The sequence below is a fragment of the Mobula birostris genome, chromosome 21, assembly GCF_030028105.1.
Source record: "Mobula birostris isolate sMobBir1 chromosome 21, sMobBir1.hap1, whole genome shotgun sequence".
NCBI lineage: Eukaryota > Metazoa > Chordata > Chondrichthyes > Myliobatiformes > Myliobatidae > Mobula > Mobula birostris.
In genome coordinates, this window is record NC_092390.1 from 17,958,404 (window position 1) to 17,980,589 (window position 22,186).

Genomic DNA, 22,186 nt, shown 5'->3' on the forward strand with positions numbered 1-22,186 from the left:
GGCATGAAAGTATACGGGGAAAAGACAGGAGATTGGGGCTGAAGGGGAAAATGGATCAGCCGTGATGAAATGGCGGAGCAGACTGAATGGTCCAAATGTCCTAAGTCTGCTTCTATATCTTCTGGTCTTGGGATCACATACCTGCTCTGGATTTTGCTTATTCTCTCGCTCCTTTCCCTATGCAGAAACTGACCGTTGGAACCCTGCTGCTCGGATGTGTGAAAGAGGTGACTGACTTTGAACTTGCCATCGGTTTACCCCATGGGCTCACTGGCTACGTGAGCCTCACCAGCATCTGTGATGCGCTTACGCAGACCTTGAGTGAGCAGGTCAATGAGGACCTGTCAGAGGTGAGGTTGATCTCTTACAGTCTCATGTTTTATGAGTTTCTACTTTGTGTCTGTGCCAGGAACTGGATCTGGAGTATCAGGACAGACTTTTCCCTTATTCCATGAGCTACTGTCCTTTCCTGCAGCCTTGTTTTCCATAACCAATCACCTGCCAGCTCCTTCTCCGTCCCCTTCCCGTTACTGGCTTCTACCCTCCTTTCTGGCCCAAAACATTGATGTTCACTTTTTACAGGTGCTGCCTGACCTGCTGAGGTCCTCCTGTGTTTTGTGTGTGTTCATCAGGACACACAGTACTCTGCTTCATGCTGGCAACTCTGTCTGTTAGTTCTGGAATTAGCAGTGGAGCAGAGGCCAGGAAACCCGTGTCAATACAAGCCCAATCTTTCAGTTTCTAAAACTTCCCGGGGCCTGTTTGCAGTGACCAAGGGTGTTTGTTAATCAAATCTCTGTTCCCAGCCCCTTCCCCGTCACTGCATTCTTGCCAAGAGTACCATGCAGGTGTGGAGCTCTCTGAATCTTTACACTCGAAGTTTGGTGCAACCACCACAAGAGGCTCGGTGGGAAGAGTCACGTTGTTCGGCACCACTGCAGTTGTACTCGGAGGGCGGTGCATATTGGATAACCTCTGGGCTGTTAGTCCAATGTCTGTAATGGAAAGCTGGTGCTTTGCTGCTGTGTCCTCACTGGAGCCCTGTGCTTGGCTCCGAGTGTGTCTTGTAAGGATAGGTGGAGTGATGTAGGGCTTTTCTCTTTAGAGTGAAGGAGTTTGAGAGGTGACTGAATAGAGGTGTACAAGATGGTGAGAGGCATACAGAGAGTGGGCGGCCGGAGACTTTTTCCCAGGACGGAAATGGCTAAAGTGAGAGGGCACAATTTTTAGATGATATGAGGAAAGTATAGGGACAATTTCAGAGCTTGTTTCATTTACACAGAGTGGTTGCATGGAATGTGTTTCGGGGTGGTGACGGAGGCAAATACATTAGGGGCTTTTAAATGGGCACTTGGATGATAGAAAAACAAAGGGCTAAGTGGGAGGGAAGCATTGGCTTGATTTTTGAATAGATCAAAAGGTTGGCACGACATTGTGGCTGCAAGACCTGCACTGTACAGCATTATTCCATGTCCTATGAATGTGCTGATTTGCTGTACGTGTAGTGACTTGCAACTTTGTGAAAAGACAAACATTGAAATCAAGCTTCAGGCAGGTCAGTGAAGTGGCCTGTGGTTGTTTGGGGCGAGGGAGTCTCGGCTTGAGTTTGTTGGTGGTACAAGGTTTTGTCTCCTGTCTGCGGTGTGTCCTGCAGCCGTGTTTCTGAGTGCTTTGTTTCCTCTGAATTTTCCCCAGGATCTGACCGCTCTCCCGGACTTGTACAGCCCTGGAATGGTAGTACGGTGTGTCGTTTCTCAGCTCGGGGCAACAAAAACAAACCGCCACAGCTTGAAGCTCTCCATTAACCCCAAGGAGGTGAATGCAGCCCTGTCAGCGGGGATGTTGCAGACAGGAATGGTGAGTTAGAACATAGCGGTCGAACAGGCCCTTGGGCACGTGATGTCTGTGCCAAACGCGATGCCAAATTAAAATACATCCCTTCTACCTGCACGTCATCCACATTACTACATATTCATGTGCATTTCTAACAGCCTCTTGAATGCCGCAGTCATTGCTGCTTCCACCACTATCCCCGGCAGCCCTCCCAGGTACCCACAACTCTGTGTAAATAGAAGAAATCAAAAAGAACTTGCCCTGTACATCTCACCTTGTCCTCTAGTAACTGACATTTCTATCCTGCCTACCCTCTCATAGTTTTATGAGCATCTGTCAGGTCTCCCCTCGCCTCTGATGCTCCAGGGAAAACAATCCAAGTTTGTCCAACCTCTCCTAGTGCCTCACTCCTCTAATCCGGGTAGGGAGCTGCTAAACTTGGGCGCCGCTGTACTGCGCAATGTTATTACAACTTGGGGCGTTAGAGTTCAGTGTTCAATTCTGTTGTCGTTTGTCAGGTGTCTGTGCGTCCTTCCTGGTTTCCCCAGCTGCTCTGGTCTCCTCCCACAATCCAAAGACATACTGGTTAGTCGTTAATTAGTCATTGTAAGTTGTCCCATCGTTGAGTTAAACTGGGGGTTGCTGGGCAGTGCAGCTCAAAGCACCAGAAAGGCCTATTCTGTGCTGTATATCAAATAACTAAATATAAATTAAAAACCTTTTCTATACCCATTGCAAAGCCTGCATGCCTCCCCTGTACTAGGGCGACCTATTGGTAATTGTGATCTCGAATTCCAATGTCCAGCACTCCTGATTTTACTGTATCCTGCCATCCAGCATTTCCAGAACTAATTGTACATTGCTTATAGGCTTAATGGTGTCATCCAGCTAGTCATATTGACTTGCATTTGACAAAGATCCCTGAAAACCATGCGTTTCCCTCAAAGACCAAGCACCTTATAAGACCATAAAACATAGTAGCTGAATTAGGCCATTTGACTCTTCAAGTCTGCTCCACCATTTCATCATAGCCGATCTCTTTCACTCTGAACCCAATTGTCCTGACTTCTCCCCGTAATCTTTGACACCCTAACTAATCAAGAACCTATCAACCTCCACTTTAAATATACCCAATGACTTGGCCTCCACAGTCATCTGTGACAATGAACTACACAGATTCTCCACCCTCTGGCTAAAGAAATTTCTTCTCATCTGTTCTAAATGAATATCCCTCTATTCTGAAGCTGTACAGACCTTCTAGTCCTAGATTGCCCCCAATATTGAGAACATCCTTCTGAATCTATTCTGTCGAGGTCTTTCAAAATTCAATAGGTTTCAATGATATCTCATTCATACTTACCAAGGTGTTTATCTGACAAGTCCCATTGACCTGCATTTGGCCCAAATCCCTCAAAAGCATGTTTAAGCTTAAATCTGTATCACTAGTTTTAGATTCCCCTTCTCTGGGAAAAGACCAGCCAACTAATCTATGCCCCTCATGATCTTATAAACCACTATAAGGTCACTCCTTCAGGGAGAGAAAACTTCCAACCTGATTTACATTTAACGTGGTATATGCTTTCAACTCTATACTTTCTGCTAAACAGTGAATGTTGCTGTTCAGTGTCTCATACTAGGCCTTTCTTAGTGTATTTTTCTTGACTGTATGTAGGCCTGTAACCTGACTGCCCGGCGATAGCAGGGATTGAAGGAATTCCCACTAAGGGTCGTCCTTGCATTGTTGTAATTGTGCACGCGGTTCTCTGCTCCCATTGGCTGGGTACCTATTGCCGTTCACACTTTGCCCCTCTTTTTCCCTAACTTCAGCTGCTGTCTGGTTGTGTGTCCAGTGTGGAGGATCATGGGTATTTGATTGACATCGGAGTCAAAGCCACCAAGGCCTTCCTCTCGCACCAGAAAGCCCGGGATTATATTAAGAGCAGGAACCAAGGTAAGTCTTCCTCAAGGATGGTCTCTGTTATTTCACTAGTTCTGTAGACTCTCGGTGGTATAATCAACTGGCAGGAGGTGCTGTAATTCAGAATCAGAATCGTGGCCTTGACTCGGGGCGTGCAGTCTGTGTTCTCTGGAGTTATCAATTAAGGACGGCAGTTAGCGTAACACTGTCACAACGCCATCAGCCCAGATTTAATGATGCTGTCTAAGAGGAGTTTGTACGCTCTCCTCCATGGGTTTCTTTCCAAATCCCAAAGGCATTTGGGTTAGTAGGTTAATTGGTTAGACTGGTGTAACTGGGTGGCGCGGACCCGTAGGTCAGAAGTACCTGTTACTGTGCTGTATCTGAATAAAGAAACAGTTATTACCAATCTCCCTGCCCCATTCTGGTAATACTTAATGCTCAAAAACTTTGTAACTCTTGAGAGTGTCTTGACAGCTGAAGAGTGCTACAAAGTAGTTTGTGATTGAATGATACCACATGACAATGCCAACATATCTTGCATGAAATATCGGGTACCACATTGTTATTCTGTTTTTGGTTTTTTTTTTCTGTGCCCCCAGGGCACCCTCTTCGTGTTGGTCAGTACCTGAACTTCCTGCTGGAGTCAGTCAAGGACAATGGCCGGTTTGTCCAGCTTTCGGTCCGATCGACAGATGTTGCTACAGCAACAGCCACTGACGATCAGAAGTGGAGCCTTAGTAGCTTGCTGCCTGGATTGGTGGTGAATGCTGAGGTTCAGAAGGTACAGCTTTTGGCATCTTGTGTTGTCTTCCCTTTCAAAAGGCTGAGAGGTAGGCTCAGTGAGGTTCCAGATTATTTGGTTGATGTTGAGGGGCTAATTCCATCTCTCAAGGAAACCAAAGCTGAGGAGATCTCTAACGATCCAGAGCCTTGTTGTGTTGCTCCTCAAATCTGTTGTCCAGTCACTGAGATCATAACTGATCCCTGACCAAGGTGCTGTTGACTTTGGGAGGAACACACAGCACCGCCACTGGTAGAGCTGTTGTCTCATCCCAGTGCTGAAGTGGGACTATGTGGGTTCTCTCTGGGTGCTCCGCTTTCCTCCCACATCCCGAGCAACGTGCAGAGTCGGGGGGTAAATCACTCCTGGTGTGTAGATGAAGGGAAGAATCTCGGGGAGTTGATGGGTTTGTGAGGACAGTAAATAGGATTGATATGGGCCGACGAAATGGGTATATCCTGGCTTGTTTTAGTGATGTGCAGTTCTGTGCCCTCTATTTGGCCACTGTGGTTAGATTTTCAGAGTTAGAAGAATTGATGAATGTGGAAATAGTGTAGCAAGACTGCCTTGGCTTGAACTCAGTGAGTTAGCAAGGAACCCCTGTCCTGCAACGCATGCAAAGTGCTGCAAGAACTCTCAACAGGTCAGGCAGCATCTGTGGAGGGGAATAAACAGTCAACAAAGGCCTAGAGCCTTCAGTGGGACTGGAAAGGACAAGGGAAGGGGCCTGAAAAAGGTGGTGAGTGGGTTGTGAGGAATACAAGCTGATGATCAGTGAGATCAGGTGAGTGGGTTGGGCAGGGGGAGGAGGAAGAAGGTGGAAGATGTACAGGGCTGAAGAAGAAGGAATCGTACAAATGGCAGTGAATCATGGGAGGAGGAGGAAGAAGGGCACCAGAGGGAGGCGATGGGCAGGTGAAAAGAGGAGTATAGGAGAGGGGGGAGCCAGAATGGGAGATGGAATAAGAGAGAAGGTGAAGGAGGGCGGAATTCAATTCAGTTGCAGAAATCAATGTCCATGCAGTCAGGTTGGGGGCTACCCAACTAAATATGAGGCGTTGCTCCTCCAACCTGAGTTTGGCCTCATCATGGCAGTAGAGGAGAGCATGGACAGAACCTCTCATGTTTTTTTTGGAGTAACATTGTGCACTGAGTGTCAGACTTCTGCTATTTCTCTGTTTTATGAGAATCATGAGTTTTCCCTTTGAGTTTTTGAGTTCAGAGGACTGAGGCTGCGGTGAAAGCAATGTGTTACACAATGGGAGTATTCTCTCGATTAATCCTGATTGTGTAAACAGTGGGAAATGGGTTCAGGTGTGGGAAAATGTGCAGAGTATGGTGGGTCAGACTGTATCAGATTTGACTGAATGGCTGGACGTGGAACAGTACAATATCAGAATGGGCCCATCATCTGGTGAGCACTGGCATGTTTTAAATTTGAATTCTGGGTGGTACTCCATTTGGTGTCTCACCTGCCATCCTGCCCTCTCCGTGTCTGTGGCCTTGGGTTGTGTACTGGGCTTTAGGAGTAAACATGGTATCTGCCCCACGCCTGCAATAACATGTTGCGGATTTCTGCGGATGGTTTCTCTGAGAATAGAACCAAGTGATGTTTGTGTTCCAGGTGAATCCCCACAGTCTGGTTCTGCAGTTTCTCTCTGGCATGTTGGGCATTGTTGACTTCAGGCACCTAGACCCACAGAAAATCGGGACCTACCACGTGGGTCAAAAGGTGAGTCTGTGGAGTGTCTTCAACGTAATGTAGAATAATACAAGTAGGCAAAAGGAGCTGTGACACGTGGCACATTCCTGACTATCGTGCTATTGAATCTATGAATATATTTTGAAGATGGGCTATTGAAGATCTGGCCGGTTCTATGACTCTTCCCACTCCACTAGAAACCCCTGCCCTCATTACTTATTCCCCATCTCTGGCACCCCACTGTGGTAGTACCAGCAGCGAAACTGGAGTTCGTTTATTATTGTCACGTGTACCAGGATACAGTGAAAAGCTTGCTTTGCAGACGGTTCCTATAGATCAAATCGTTTCACAGTACATTGAGCTAGAATAAGATAAAACAAATACAGAATAAATTGCAAATACTAAAGAGTTACAGTGCAGGTAAGTTATAAAGTGCAAGATCATAATTTAGATTGTAAAATCATCTTAGCGGGCAAGAGGTTGGTTCAGTAGTCTGATAACAGTGGGGTAGAAACTGTCCTCGAGCCTGGAAGTAGGTTCTTCTATCCACAGCCTGATGGGAGAGGGGAGAAAAGAAAATGTCCGGAGTGGGTTGGTTTTTTGATTATGTTGGCTGCTGTACAGTGAGAAGTACAGACAGTCCACAGAGGGAAATCTGGGAATTCTCCCGTGACACCCCAGGCCTAACAGAATCTAATTTAAGGGTGTAATGGTAAAGTAGGTATTTTCACGCTGCCAAGGAACCCAGTGAAGCTGTCTGCCGATTATCTTGAAGGGAATAATGGTGGCAGTGTTCAGCGGGGTGGCAGGAGACGCCAATCACACCTTGGGAGCAGGTGACCATTTCCTGGTCACACCAAACACCTGTATTGCAGCAATTATTTAAAATTTAAAGAACACATTTGTGGGGGAGTGGGTTGCTGGGAGTGAAATTGCTCCCATGTGGTGGCACTGACTCGATCGGCTGAATGTCAGAAGGGAATGTAGAAATAAGTATGCTCTCTGACATTCACAGATGCATTAATCTAAATTAGCTCAGCAAGCCTCAGCTGAGGCTCGCGTTTCTCTGTGTTCGTATTAGCTGCTTGAGTGAAATGGAGGGGAGAAGGTCAGACTTCGAGGGAAATAGAGAAGAGGGAAAGGTGTGTGTGTGGAGGGGAATGGGGATGTGAGCGCTTCGGGGGTGAGAGGGGCACCTGAGGGAGTGGGGTAGGGGGGAGGTGAGTGGCTGGGCACGGTAGTGGTGCGTCACTGCGTGACCCTACAGCTGAACATTCAGGGGTGCTTTTGTTCATTTGGTTTTGCTGTTTATGCATCCCTGCATTCTCTGTTAGCTCTGTTTCCCTGGCAGTAAGCTGCACACGTTATGTCTCTCCTCCAGGTGAAGGCCTGTGTGCTGTACGTCGAGCCGGATACCAAGTCCGTGCACCTGACCCTTCGGCCCGTCTTCCTGCAGCCCGGCGCCATGGTGCGACAGCCAGGTGGGCAGAACATTGGAGAGGTCCTGGAGCGGTGCACGGTGCTGTGCTACCACAAGGGTGCTGGTGTCACCTTTCGGCTGGAGGACGGGTCGTTTGCCTTCTCGCGTGTGAGTAGATCTGTCTTCCACCCAAGGGTGAATTTTCACAACTGATGCTGCCACGTATCTGTGAAACTGGAGTTCAGAGGGACTTGTATTTTGCCTATCGTCAGCACCTCAAAGGAATCTTCAGGGGTTACTTAGATGTTGACACGCCGTAATAGTGCTAGAAATGTGACAACCAACATTAATTTAGAGATATAGCAAAGGTAACAGGCTGTTCTGGCCCAATGAGCCCACGCTGCCCAATTACACCCATGCGAACAATTAACGTACTAACCCGTACGTCTTTGGGATGTGGCAGATAAACAGGTGTCGGGGGTGGGTCGGGGAGCATGCACACTCCTTACAGACAGCAGCAGGAATTGAACTGGGGTTGCTGGTGCTGAAAGAGACTTATACTAACTGCTGTGGCGCCTAGCTGCCCTCGGCTGTTCCTGTAACCTACACTGGGTGTTTAAGCAATCCCACTTGAGGGATAAATATGGAGCTTTGGAGAGAACTGGCACAGTAGTTGCTGAGGGCATCCCGCTGTGCCCCTCACTTTAACACTTTGTTCAAAAGAATGGCCTTTCGGTGCTCCCCTGCTCTCCTCTACCAACACAGCACCCCAACCAGGACCCCTCACTACATTACTGACCTCCCCCTCAGTGCATACAGCAGAGTGACGCTCCCCTCATGCTGGAGCCGCTAAGGCCGAGCTTGGTAATATTTTCCGTCTTGAGAAAGTTGATTCGATTCAGATTCATTTAATCCCAAAGCAGTGAGACGTGTCGTTAACGATCAACACAACCTGAGGGTGCGCTGGGGGCAGCCTGCAGGTGTCGCTGCACATTCCAGCGCCAACATAGCATGCTCGCGGCACACAGCGTGCCCACATGTGCTGCTGTTTGTCAGGGCAAGCTGAATTTCACAACACAGACCTTCGATAATTGATGCCTAACATCTGCCCCTTGTCATTCCAGGTGTTTCATCTATCTGACACGAAGATGAGTTCGGCTGCCAACGTTTTCAGGAAGGGCACCAAGCACCAGTGTCGGATCATCGACCATGCACCCATGGAGCAAATGGCCCTGGTGTCACTGAAACAGTGAGTGACTGCGTGACTGTCCATCACCAGCAGTTTAACTAGTGGCATAAATGTGTTGGCATAAGGATAAAATATTCATTTAGAGGTGCAGCACTGTAGCAGGCCCCAATGAGCCCACAGCGCCCAAATACATCCGTGTGACAATAACCCATCTCCCTGTGCACCGCTCCATCACGTGGAGCGGATCTCCCTCAGCATTGCCCCGTCACACACTCCCATGCCTGCCACGTCATGAGTAATGCTTCCTCCTCAAAGTAAGCAGGTTAGCCACTGAATGAATTCCCCCTCTACTCTGTCTGTTGCACTCTCCTTGGCCAAGGGCAGCAAGGGTTAGACATATGGCCACTGATCTTCTGGCCTTTGCAGTGATATGCTGTTCTGAATTAAGATGAGGTGGTTTTTTTGTGTTTTAGAGTTTTGCTCAAAATCCTTAGAATGGACACTTAATCGCAAGCTTTGCAGTGGGCAGAGATTGGAGGAATGTGCCCTAGTCACTAGGCACTCACACACCTTATTCTGTGTTTTTTGATTTTCAGGACCATTATTGAAGCCCCATTTTTGAGATATCATGATATCGTCCCGGGACAGGTGATTGAGGTAGGTGCTTGCTGTGACAAATCCCAAATCAGCCAGACCCGAGCCACGAATACAGTGTTGCTTGTGGCTCTCCTTTCATCTCAAGCTCCTGACTAACTCCATCCATCTCTTGCCATCCTGCTGGTTGTACTCCAGACCACATCTGTGTCTCTTCATCCATCTCTTCTTATACTGTTGAGAACCAGGTAAATTAGCTGCACCAACCCCTCCTTGCTGCTCTCACAACCAACCCGGTGGACCCATGTGCTCTAAAGCTCTTGACCAGCATTCTTAAACAGAGTTCCACCCAGCCTATTACCAGCCCATACCATGCCCCTATTGAAAGCTTCCCCCAGGAGGAAGCTGAAATGCACTTGATGTAATTACCTCCCAAAATCAGCCTTCCCTTCGTTCTCACACTGCGCTGAGGTTTGTTTCTCACCTCAGAAATGGGGGCGATCTCATAAGATTAGTCAGTGAAGTGAAGTCTACAAAGCTTTTTCCTCGTGTTCTCAGTGAATCCTGCGTTACACCCAAGACTAATGTTTTAATAACCCCACCATTGTCACCCAATGACCTTTAGGCAGTAATATGATCACCGCTGCGACTTTCTGAGACTGTTCTGTCTGCTAATTGGGTATTCAGCATCCTCGGTACAGCCTGTAAAATGTCACCTGCATTTAGTGGTCAGTTGCCATAGTTCATGTAAAATGGACAGTCTGTAGCCCTCTTCCAGCAGCTTTTCTGATGCCTGGCTATCATGCTTTGCTGCTGTTCAGGGTACGGTCGCCTCCCTGGAGAAATTTGGGGTCCTTGTGAAGTTGACAGACCATATCCGGGGTCTGGTGCCTCGAACACACCTGGCAGACATCCCACTGAAGCATCCAGAAAAGATGTACAGCGTTGGAGACAAAATAAAGTGCAGGGTAAACACTTCAATATCTGGTGCATTGTTGTGTGGGGGGGGGGGGAGTTATGGGAAAATGTACAAGAGTGTTCAGTGTCTGTACAGTGTTGGGAGGAATGGGACAATGTTCAGTGTTGGGAAGAATGGTACAGTTTTCAGTGTCTGGTACAGGGTTGGGAGGAATGGGGCAGTGTACTGTGTGTACAGTGTTGGGAGGAATGGGACAGTGTACTGTGTGTACAGTGTTGGGAGAAATGGGACAGTGTAATGTGTGTACAGGGTTGGGAGGAATGGGACAGTGTACAGTGTCTGTACAGGGTTGGGAGGAATGGGACAGTGTTCAGTGTCTGTACAGGGTTGGGAGGAATGGGACAGTGTACGGTGTCTGTACAGGGTTGGGAGGAATGGGACAGTGTTCAGTGTCTGTACAGGGTTGGGAGGAATGGGACAGTTGTCAGTGTCTGTACAGGGTTGGGAGGAATGGGACAGTGTTCAGTGTCTGTACAGGGTTGGAAGGAATGGGACAGTGTTCAGTGTCTGTACAGGGTTGGGAGGAATGGGACAGTGTTCAGTGTCTGTACAGTGTTGGGAGGAATAGGACAGTGTTCAGTGTCTGGAATGGTCTGGGGGTAAATGGGACAGTGTACAGGGTGTTCATAGTCTGGTACGGGTTGGAGGGTGGATTGAAACAGTACAAAGTGTTCAGTACCTAGCACAGTGTTGGGAGGAATGGGATAGTGTACAAGGTGTTCGGTGTCTGGTACAATGTGGAGAGAAGCTGAGATAGTGTGGAGGATGTTTGGTGTCTGGTACAGTGTGATGGGACTAGGACAATGTACACGGTACTTTATGTCTGGTACTGAGGTAATGTGGAGGGTGTTCAATGTCTGGGATAGTGTGGTGAGACGGGTAGTGTGGAGGGGGGTTTGGTGTCTGGTACAGTGTGATGGAGACTGAGACAGTATGGAGGATGTTTGATATCTGGTACAGTATGGGAGGAAAGAGACAATGTACAGGATGTTTAATATCTGGAGCAGTGTGCAGGTTGGTCACCGGTACAATGTGACTTTGTCTCACTTCAGGTGTTGCACAATCAAGGCTATGGAGAAAAGCTGCGGCTGTTGTTGATCAGCCAGGATCTCTAAATGTGAAGCAGTGCTGGGGTCTGCAGGCTCACTTCTCTTGTGCTGTGCTCAGCGAGCAGGGATGAGCACAATGTATATCTTGTCACGTTAGTTCTTGTATATCGCAGATTGATTTCTAAACCATATAGTTGCAGGATCCGTTATTGTCATACAGCACAGAACCCACCCTCCTTTGGCCCACCAAGCTGTGTTGGCCGTGAACTCCAGCTGTTTGAGCTTCTCGAGCGCCTCCTTTGACAGCCTGCAGTATTAACTGTAAACCGCTGCTGCCAGTGTACTGTTGCGAGTCCTTGCCTTATCAGTTCACCTAATTGCTGCTTGTTCCCCAGGTGCTGAAGGTAAACGCTGAGACCAAGAAGGTTACTTTGACTCGGAAGAAGACGCTGGTGAGGTCGAAACTCCCTGTAATTGCGTGTTACGCGGAGGCTGTGCCTGAGCAGTCAGTCCATGGTTACGTTGTCTGTGTGAAACCATTCGGCTGTATCATCTGCTTCTATGGTGACGTTCGAGGACTGGTCCCACGGCATGAGTTGAGTGTCGAACCCCCACCCTGCCCTGAGAAAGTCTTCTACGTTGGCCAGGTGAGGGGAGACTCCATGACGAAGTAGGCTGCATCCTCAGGGTGACCTACACATTTCCTGGAAAAGGCGTTCCTCTTCAATTGCTTGCTCAAATCTAAAAAAAATCTTTGAACAAAGGTTCTCTTACCACCCACGCCATCAGACAAAGATGAGCTTTATTTCTCACAAGTACATTGAAACTTGTGGTGAAATTATTAATGACCAGTGAGGATCGTGCTGGGTAGTCCACAAGTGTCTCCCTGCTTCCAGTGCTAACATAGCATGTCCACAACATGCTAACTCTACCTTATACGTCTTTGAAATGTGGGAGGAAGCTCGCACGTTCACAAACTCCTTAGAGAAAGAGTGGCAGGAATTGAACCCAGGTCACGACTGCTATAAAGTGTTCCACTAATTACTATGCCACCATGCCATTTCTGGTCATTTTTGCTCCCCAGGTTGTGAAGGCCACAGTCCTGAAGTGTAACCCAGACCAGGAGAAGCTGCTGCTGTCTCTTAAACCCCGTGGCGATGCTCTTGGACAGGAACTGGGAACCAGAGCTGACAGTATTTCCCAGGAAAGTGAAGGAGCTGCTGGGTACCCGACTGGAAAGGTACAGTATGGCAGGTGGAGACTGAGGCTTCAACAGCATCACCGACGGCCAAGTGTTTCCAATCAATCAGATGTAGTCACTGCTGTCTTTTGCGTTCTGTACGTTTCGTCAGCCCAAGCAGTTAGAAAAGGTCTTGGATGTTATGTTGCAGTTGTATAAGTAGTTGGCGGGTCTGCACTTGGAATATTGTCTACAGTTTTGGTCACCCTGTGGAGCTGAACGAGTGCAGAGAAGATTTATGAGGGTGGAGGGCCTGAGTTATAGGAGAAGACACACTAGGTGTTCTTCCTTGGACCATAGGAGAATGAGGAGGAGACCTTGTAGAAATGTTTTAAGTTATGGGTGAGATAGATGAGGTAACTGTTTTTCCCAGGTGGGAGAGTTTAAAACTAGGGGAGGTAGATTTGGGGTGAGAGGGGAAAGATTTAAAAGGGACCTGAGGAACAGCTCTTTCACCCAGAGGGTGGAGGGTATATGGAAGAGGTTGGGGTAGATGCATTGGTAATAGTTATGAAGGGCGAGGCTGGGAGAGATACTGGCCAAAGGCAGGGGATTGGGGCTATCTGGTTGAGCCAGGGGGCCTGATTCCATGCTGCATTGCTCTATGACTATGTAGTCATACCAAGGCATGAAGTTAAAGTGGGGAAAAGGGAAGGGAAGAAAGGCTGATTTCAATAGAGAGGAGCTGGTGGAAGTATATTGGGAGCAGGTGCTTGCTGACACCTGACCACTGGAAGCCCATAGAAAGAGTTTTTGGGAGATCCCTGCCAGTGAGCATGAAAGGCAAAGTTGGAAAGATTAGGGATGACAAAGGATGTTGAAGCTTTAATCAGATTGGAAGCTGGTACTTGGTATAGACAGCTGGAACTGGGTGACTCTCTTGAGGAATATGAAGAGAACTGAACAAACCAATTACAAAATCATGAAATTCTAGAACTCATGAGATTCCCTTGTCGGGTAACCCCAAGTCGTTCTAGTCGTGTATTAAGAGTACGGAAAGGGTTAGGGAACCTAAGGAGCAGTGTGTGTGGGACCAGGGGGTGAGTGAGGTCTTGGATAAATATTTCTCATTGATAATTACCAAGGTAAAGGATGCGGAGGCTAGTGAATTCAGAGAGGGGTGTCTGGGGTCTTTCAGTATTGAGAAGATGGAAGCAAATTTGGATCAGTAAGACCCATTAAAAATAATTAGTGACCAAGTGTGTGATTTAAGTTCTATATGAGAGAGAAGTGCTTGCTACTGTAGTCACTGCAGACTCTTTCCTGCTCAACTTCCCGCCGCTGGATCTTTTACCTCAACTGAAAAGGCACTCGAGACCCTTTGCTATAACGTTTTTGAAACTTTGCTCTGTGGCTGTTGGGCACCTAGTCCTTTATCCTCCTGACTTGTCAGTAAGAGCCTTGCCTGCCACATCAAAGTGGAGATTCACGTTCTTTTTATTTTGGAGTACAACATGGTAACAGGCCTTTCTGACCCAGTGAGTCCACGCTGCCCAATTACACTCGTGACCAATTAAACCACTAACCTGTTGTCCTGTGGAATGTGGGAGGAAACTGGAGAACCCAGAGGAAACTTGTGTTGTCATGGAGAGAAGGAACAAACTCCTTACAGACATCAATGTAATTGAACCCTGGTCACTCTTGCTGTTTACTAACCACTTCTCTCCCATGCCACCAATCACCATTTTGTGGGTAAATGCAGAAAGGTCTTGTCAAGATGTCAATGACACAAGATCTCACTGAACAGCAAAAACAGACTCAGTCATCTGACTATCCTGTTACTTTGATCACTGTCTCATCTGTCGAAGTGCTTTCCTGGCTGCTGACATGTTTCACTCTGCTATGCGTCTTTCAGATAGTTGATGTGAAAGTGTTGGTGAAGGCGAAGGACGGGCTGGAGGTCTCCATCTTACCCGAGCAAGTGGCTGCCTTCCTGCCTACGACTCACCTCTCGGACCACGTGAGCAACTGTCGACTTCTGGCGGAGAGACTGCGAGTGGGTGACATCATCCCTGGTGTCATGTGCTGGAGCCAGTCCTCCAATCGGATTGTATCCTTCAACCCACAACCGGGCTTTGAGTTTTGTCTGTCTCATTAATCGACAGTTCAAGCTAGGACTGATGGGGTACCTGTCCAAATCCTAATGTTAACTAAAGATCTTTTGGGGTGTGGTTGTCTTCCCTGCATTTTCAAAATCAATTTCCTTCCACTGGTTGTTTTCATCAATCCTCCAGTGGCTTATTGGTTACTGAGATTCAACCTGACCACAGAAGTGGTGGATGCGGATTTGATTGTATCATTTAAGAGAAGTTTGGAGAGCTATGGTGTGGATGCGGGTCAATGGGACTAGGCAGAATAATGGTTCAGCACTGACTAGATGGGCTGAACATCCTGTTTCTGTGATGCTGTAACCTTGGTGTGACGTTGAGTAGTTGCCTCACCCGTTTGCGAGTTGCTGCTTTATAACTCCAGTCCATGTTAACGTTGGGACTGGGCTTACTGAGTTGTACCCAGGATTAATCATTCGCTTGAAGTACTTGATTGCAGTCCTTAACCCCTCTCTCAGATTCTTTGCAGAAAGTCAGCGTTGCTGGCTTTTATTGAACAAGGAGTCGTGGCAAAGGATTTTACAGAGCTCCAGGTAAGCTGGCATTTTCTCCATGCAGGGCACCAGTGGATCTTCATGAGTTGTATTCTAAAAGCAATTTGTATCTTCATGGTGCTTGGAGTGCAAACAAATCTTACCGCCGTCAAAGAGTCGGACAAGAGAGTATTAGGGCAGGGAACTGAAACCTTAGGCAGAGTCAGGTTTAAAAAAAAAACTCGCCTTAAAGAGGAGGCTTGAGGGGATCCTGTCAGGGGAGGGATTTAAACACAGAATTAAACACGAGATCTGTAGCAGTCCAGGAAACCCTGAGTAGTGCTGTAGGAGGTTACAGCGAAAGGAAAGGGGAAGGACAAGGACCTGCACAGATTTGAAAATGACTTTTTCAAACAGCATCGGTGTGGTTCAGCAAATCATAAATACAAGGTGCTACAGAGGCTGGAAATCTAGAGCAATACACACAAAATGCTGGAGGAACTCACCAAGCCAAGCAGCATCTATGGAAAAGAATAAACAGTCAACGTTTCTGTCCTGATAAATGGTCTCAGCCTGTAACATTGACTGCTTTTTCATTTCCATAGATGTTGCCTGACCTGCTGAGTTCCTCCAGCATATTGTGTGTCAGTGCGGTTCAGAAAGCGCAGGGGTGCTATGTGAGTGGAAACCGGTACAAGTGAGGACCCTGCAGGGTCACAAAGCTGAGGAAGAAGACTCGACAGGAAAGTGTGGGAATGGTGGAGGCTGGAGGCTGAGCTGAGGCAGGGATGTGACAGTGGTGGTAGTGGAAATCAGGAGCTTCCGGAGGTTTTGCACTTGGAAATGTACGTCTGCCTGGAATAAAGTGCCAGGGAGAGGAAAAACAGGATGCTGGAAGAACTCAAGCCGGTCAGGCAGAATCTGTGGAGGCAATAGGTGAGAGTGAGCTCTTTGTTCAAGACCCTGATCAGGGCAGAGAGGGAATAGGGAAGATTTCAGTGTTTAGCAGCACAAGGAAGAAATAGACAGAAACTGGGGGGGGGGGTGTTATGGACAGATGGAACCAGGTAGGGCAGGAAGATGGGATGAGAGAGGTGAATGAAGGGAGAAGAAATCCAGGTGGGCAGGTAAGGGTGTGGGAGAAGAACACTGGGAGTGTAGGTTACCGAGCCCTCACCGGGGCTGACGATTACATAAAACCAGAGAAGACTGTGTTCAGAATGTTGGTTTGTAAGCTTCCCAAGCAGAATAAAGAATGCTCTTCCTATCTGTAGCACACACAAAATGCTGGAGGAACTCAGCAGGCCAGGCAGCATCTATGGAAAAAGTACAGTTAACGTTTCGGGTCGAGACCCTTCTCCAGTGTTGAGGAGGCCACATCATGGGTACAGAACATTGAAGATTGCTACACAATACAGGCCATTCGGCCTCTAATGTTGTGCAGCCGCTTTAACCTACTCTTAAGTTTGATCTTACCGTTCACTACCGTATAGCCCTCCATTTTTATATCTCTGAATGCAGCAGACAAGGTTGGAAGGAGCGCAGGTGAACCCCCCCATCTCATTTTACTTTGCACCTACCAGCCTCTAATGCAGGGTCTTGGCCTGAAATTTCGACACATGCCTTTTGGCTCCATAGATGCTGCCTGATGTGTGGAGTTTATTTATTTTATTTTTATTTGGAGATTCAGCACAGTAAGGGTCCCCTCCAGCACAAGAGGCCCGTGCCACCCATGTGACCAGTATAACCCGTTTATCTTTGGAATGTGGGAGAAAACCAGAGCACCTGGCAGAAGCCTCTGCGGTCACTGGAAAACGTATGTGATCCATTCTGTTCTTCCAGCATACATTGGCCGCTTATTCCCCTCCGTGGATGCTACCTGACATGCTGAGTTCCTCCAGCACTTTGTGTGTAGATCAGATCAGATTTAATATCACTGACATTCATTGTAAAATATATTGTTGTTTGGCAGTAGTACATTGCAATACATAATAGTAAAAACTATAAATTACAATAGAAAATATAAAAGAAATCTGTAGTCCAAAAAGAAAGCAAAGAAGGATTAAAAAAATAGTGAGGTAGTGTACATGGATTCATTGTCCATTCAGAAATCTCATGGCAGTGGGGTAGAAGCTGTTCCTAAAACATTGAAACTTCTATTGCAGCATCCTGTTTGTTTTCCTGATTCTGCATCTGTATTCTCTTTTGTTTTCATACTAGATTCAAGGAGCCAGGCTGCAGTGGGTGTAAACTGGGTGAAGTGATTTTCAAATGTAAGCAGAGTAACTCAGACCCAGCCACAGCATCTTGTGCATTTGCTGCAGCAGTATTGCTCTGGTGTTTTGGAGTTGTCTAGGAATTTGGAGTTTTGGCCAACCAGTTAATTTTGTTGAACAGCGCAGCACACTGCAAAGACTGGAAGATCACATTGGAGCAGTGCTTTGTGCTTTTGAAATGAGCCCAATAGAACATACAGCAGTACAGCCCAGCTACGGGTCTTTTAGCCCACAGTGAAAAGCAAAGAGTGTCCAGACAGGATCAGGGAAAGGGCAGGCTGAGATCCACATCAGCTCCAACACTGATCACATTTCACCTCAAGCTGTGACATTAGAAAGGTTGTGAGGAAAGGAGACAAATAGAGTTAAACCCCCTTTACCAGGGGTGACCCCTGCAGTTGCTCAGATCCTCAGAAGAATAGAGGATCTTTGGATTGTGCTCCTGAGCAAAGACCTTCTGCTCCAGACATCGCCTGGTTGCTTCCCCATCCCAAGCCACTAATCACTGGACCATAATCCCTTGTTCCCACAGTTCTGTCTGCACTGGCTGGTTTGGAGAGTATTAGCTAAATAACCCCTGGTCAACTCAGTGCCTGGGTATCTATCTCTGCTTTTGAATAGACACCCCAAAATTTCCGTGGTAAGCTATGTGTGAAAGAGATCAAGTCTCAAGGCTGCAGGAGAGGGAAAGGGGTTGATGAGATTGCTCTGCTGGGCACTGGCATGAACCTGATGCATTGAGCAGCATGCTTAGTTGTAACAGAAAATTAGTGACTTTTTCCTACTGCAGAAATATCTAATTCAAGGGGCCATAATTTTAAGGTGATTGCAGGATGATAGGGGGATGTCAGGGGTAAGATTTTTTTTTTACAGAGTGGTGAGTGCATGGAATGCATTGCCAGAGTGGAGTTAGAGGCAGATACAGATAGGGGACATTTAAGAAACACCTAGGTAGGCACGTGGGATTAGAAAAATGGAGCAATATATGAAAGGATTAGAATAGGTTAAAAGGTTGTTACAACATCGTGGAGCAAAGACCTGTACTGTGCTGTAGTGTTCCATGTTCTATGGCTCCGCATTGACTGCGATTATTCCAGCGATTCACAGGAAAGTTCTCCTCACAGTCAGACCCCTTTGGACTGCTCCAAGTCAACATGGCTATATGTCAGAATTATATTTGTTATCAATGACTTGTATGATGTAAAATATGATAATGCCTGGGGCAAATGGCTCCTTGGTATTTTCCCTCCAGCAGCCCTGCTGAGGGTTGGTCCTCCAGCCATGCTGGCATATTCGAGTGCAGTCAGCTCTCCGTGAATGAACACTCATTGTCCTCCTCCTCTTCTCTGACCTCCCTGCCCCTCCTCATCCCAGGCATATTTTTCCTCACGTGAAGGCTAGGGACACCAAGCTATCCTGTAACTGCTTGTCTCTGTTTGTTCCTAGGTGGGAATGGTCATGACAGGAATGGTGAAGAACATTATGCCGTACGGAGTGTTTGTGGAATTTGCGCACAGACTGGTTGGCCTGGCTCCCAAAGCTGTGAGTCCTATTTCCTGTCCCAGCCGCGAGTTCTGATTGTCTCGTGGTTAGCTGTTGTGCTCCTTGCAGGCGCCGCACAGCTCAGATGATGCTATACCTGGGTACACTGGGGCAGAGCTTGTGTTACTGGGCTAATCCATGGAGGAGGCTCTGAGGATTTAATGCTGGTTTATATTAAATGATAGAACCTGGGGTTGCGAGTTTGGTCTTGGTAAAAGTGGCTATAAATCAGGTGCAAATTTATCTCCACTGACTTGCATGTATGATGTGAAATTTGTCAGAGATACCAGATATATTTGTTAAAGATTAAAGATGTTAACTGTCTGGCACAGACAGGATTTGTTGAAGGGCCTGTTTCTGTGATGTAGTACTCTATGACTATTTCATATATTGGTAGAAGCCTATCTGCTTTACAAAGATCTCATGGGGAAGGAAACTAGTATCTTACCAGTCAGGAACTCTGTAACTGCATCCAAAGTGACAAAGTTCCTACAAACCCCATACTACTGTTGTGACTGTGATCAATATCGCCAGAGACACTGAAGCTGATGATATAGAAGTCTTTATTTATCACAACACGCAGGCATTCTTGTGGAGGGACTCACAAACTCTTAAAGTACACCACGTTTTTATATCCTTAAGGTCAATGGTAATTCAATACAGTTTGAATAATTATAATGATACTGTTTGCTTCAGTACTTTGGGTTAACAATGCTAGTTAACTTCGTGGCAGCACTGCAATGAGAATAGAAAGATAAAGAAAAAAAGAATTGTAGTATGTGTGTATATATGTATATATATTAGTTAAATTAAATTGGTCCAAAACAAAAAGGTAATTTAAAAAATGTAGCGAGGAAGTGTTGATGGGTTCAATGTCCATTCAGGAATAGTATGGAGAGGGGGAGAAGCTGTTTCTGAATCGTTCAGTGTGTGCCTTCAGGCTTCTGTACATCCTTCCTGTTGGTAGCAATGAGAAGAGGGCATGTCCTGTGTGGCGGAGATCCTTAATGATGGACGCCGCCTTTCTGAGACATCACTCCTTGAAGATAAGTCAGATGTTACAATGGAGTAAAGGGAATTACAGAGGCATGAGAGAGGAGATGGCCAGAATTAATTGGAAAAGAACACTGGCAGGGATGACGGTAGAGCAGCAATGGCTGAAATTTCTGGAAACAGTTCAGAAGGCACAGGATATATACATCCCAAAGAGGAAGAAGTACTCTCAAGGCAAGATGACACAACCATGGCTAACAAGAGAAGTCAAAGCCAACATAAAAGCCAAAGAGAGGGCATATAATAGAGCAAAACTTAGTTGGAATCACTGGATTCTGGAATGATTCTGGAAGACTGGAAGATTGCAAATGTCACTCCATGCTTCAAGTAGGGAGAGAGCAGCAGAAAAGGAACTGAGGTCTGACCTCAGGGGTTGGGGAAGATGTTGGAGTCGATTGTTAAGGATGCGGTTTTGGGGTACTTGGAGGCACATGGTAAGTGGGCTGTAGTCAGCATGGTTTCCTCAAGGGAAAATTTTGCCTGACATCTGTTGGAATTCTTTGAGGAAATAACAAGCAGGATTGACTAGGGAGCATTGGTTGATATTTTGTACTTGGATTTTCAGAAGTCCTTTGACAAAGTGTCACACATGAGACTGGGTTAACAAGCTACGAGCCCATGGTATTACAGAAAAGATTCCAGTGTGGATAAAACAGTGGCTGATTGGAAGAAAGCAAAGAATGGGAATAAAGGGAGCCTTTCTGGTTGGCTGTTGGTGACCAGTTTTCCACAGTGGTCTGTGTTGGGACCAATTCTTTTTACATTGTATGTTAATCATTTGGATGATGGAATTGATGGCTTTTGTTGCAAAGTTTGCAGGCGATACGAAGATGGGTAAAGGGCCAGTTAGTTTAGAGGAAATAGGGAGGCTATAGAAGGAGTTAGACAGATTAGAAGAATGGGCAAAAAAGTGTCAGATGGAATATAGTGCCAGGAGGTAGACGGTCATACACTTTGGTAGAAGAAATGAAAGGGTTGACTATTTTCTAAATTGAGAAAAAGTACAAAAATCTGAGGCGCAAAGGGATTTAGGAGTCCTTGTGAAGGATTCCCTTAAGGTTAATTTGCAGGTTGAGTCGGTGGTGAGGAAGGCAAATGTGATGTTAGCATTCATTTCAAGAGGACTAGAATACAAAAGCAAGGATGTAATGTTGAGACTTTATAAAGCACTGGTGAACCCTCATTTGGAGTATTGTGAGTAGTTTTGGACCCTTTATCTCAAAAGGGTGTGCTGAAACTGGAGAGGGTTCAAAGGAAGTTCACAAAAATGATTCCAGGATTCAGTGGCTTGTCATATGAAGAGTGTTATGACTCTGGACCTGTATTCACTGGAATTTAGAAGATTGAGGGGTGACATATTGAAACCTATTGAATGGTGAAAGGCCTTGATAGAGTGGATGTGAAAAGAATGTTTCCTGTGGTGAGAGAGTCTAAGACCAGAGGACACAGCCTCAAAATAGAGGGACGTCCTTTTAGAACGGAGATGAGGAGGAATTTGTTCAGCCAGAGAGTGGTGAATCTGTGCCAGAGGCAGCTGTAGAGGCCAAGTCTTTATGTATATTTAAGCCAGAGGTTGATAAATGTTTGATTGATCAGTGTATGAAGGGATACAGGGGGAAGGCAGAGAACTGGGGCTGAGAGGGAAAATGGATCAGCCATGGTGAAATGGCAGAGCAGACTTGATGGGCCAAATGGCCTAATTCTGCTCCTATATTTTATGGCCTTATGACCTGGATACTACAGAGGTTAGTGCCCATGATGGAGTTGGCTAATTTTACAACTCTCTGTAGCTTACTTCCTGTGCCAACCTCTGGAGAAGCAGGGTTGGTCATTAAGAAGCTTCCTGAAACATTTCAGAAGAGTTTTTAAAAGCATCATATACCAAGGAATAAACTCTAAAGAATGAGTTACATGTTGTGAAATCTAGTCAGAGTTCTCAGTACTCACAAAGTAACAAGTACTCAAGAGTTGTGGATTGGAGTCTAACCAAGTAGGACATGGAATTTGGGAATGTTGAATAATAAAC

The 22,186-nt window shown here is 46.6% G+C and overlaps 1 protein-coding gene across 1 annotated transcript in view; it reads left to right on the forward strand.

Moving 5' to 3' along the window:
* Nucleotides 1-22,186, forward strand: part of pdcd11 (programmed cell death 11) — a 70,521-nt gene that overhangs the window by 8,900 nt on the left and 39,435 nt on the right. The window contains exons 4-17 of the mRNA XM_072239066.1: nt 186-350; nt 1,696-1,857; nt 3,661-3,784; nt 4,354-4,535; nt 6,160-6,267; nt 7,619-7,825; nt 8,782-8,906; nt 9,443-9,503; nt 10,262-10,408; nt 11,864-12,115; nt 12,553-12,708; nt 14,564-14,758; nt 15,275-15,349; nt 19,012-19,107. Coding sequence (XP_072095167.1) covers nt 186-350; nt 1,696-1,857; nt 3,661-3,784; nt 4,354-4,535; nt 6,160-6,267; nt 7,619-7,825; nt 8,782-8,906; nt 9,443-9,503; nt 10,262-10,408; nt 11,864-12,115; nt 12,553-12,708; nt 14,564-14,758; nt 15,275-15,349; nt 19,012-19,107 — 2,055 coding nt within the window. The remainder of the gene's footprint in view (nt 1-185; nt 351-1,695; nt 1,858-3,660; nt 3,785-4,353; nt 4,536-6,159; nt 6,268-7,618; nt 7,826-8,781; nt 8,907-9,442; nt 9,504-10,261; nt 10,409-11,863; nt 12,116-12,552; nt 12,709-14,563; nt 14,759-15,274; nt 15,350-19,011; nt 19,108-22,186) is intronic.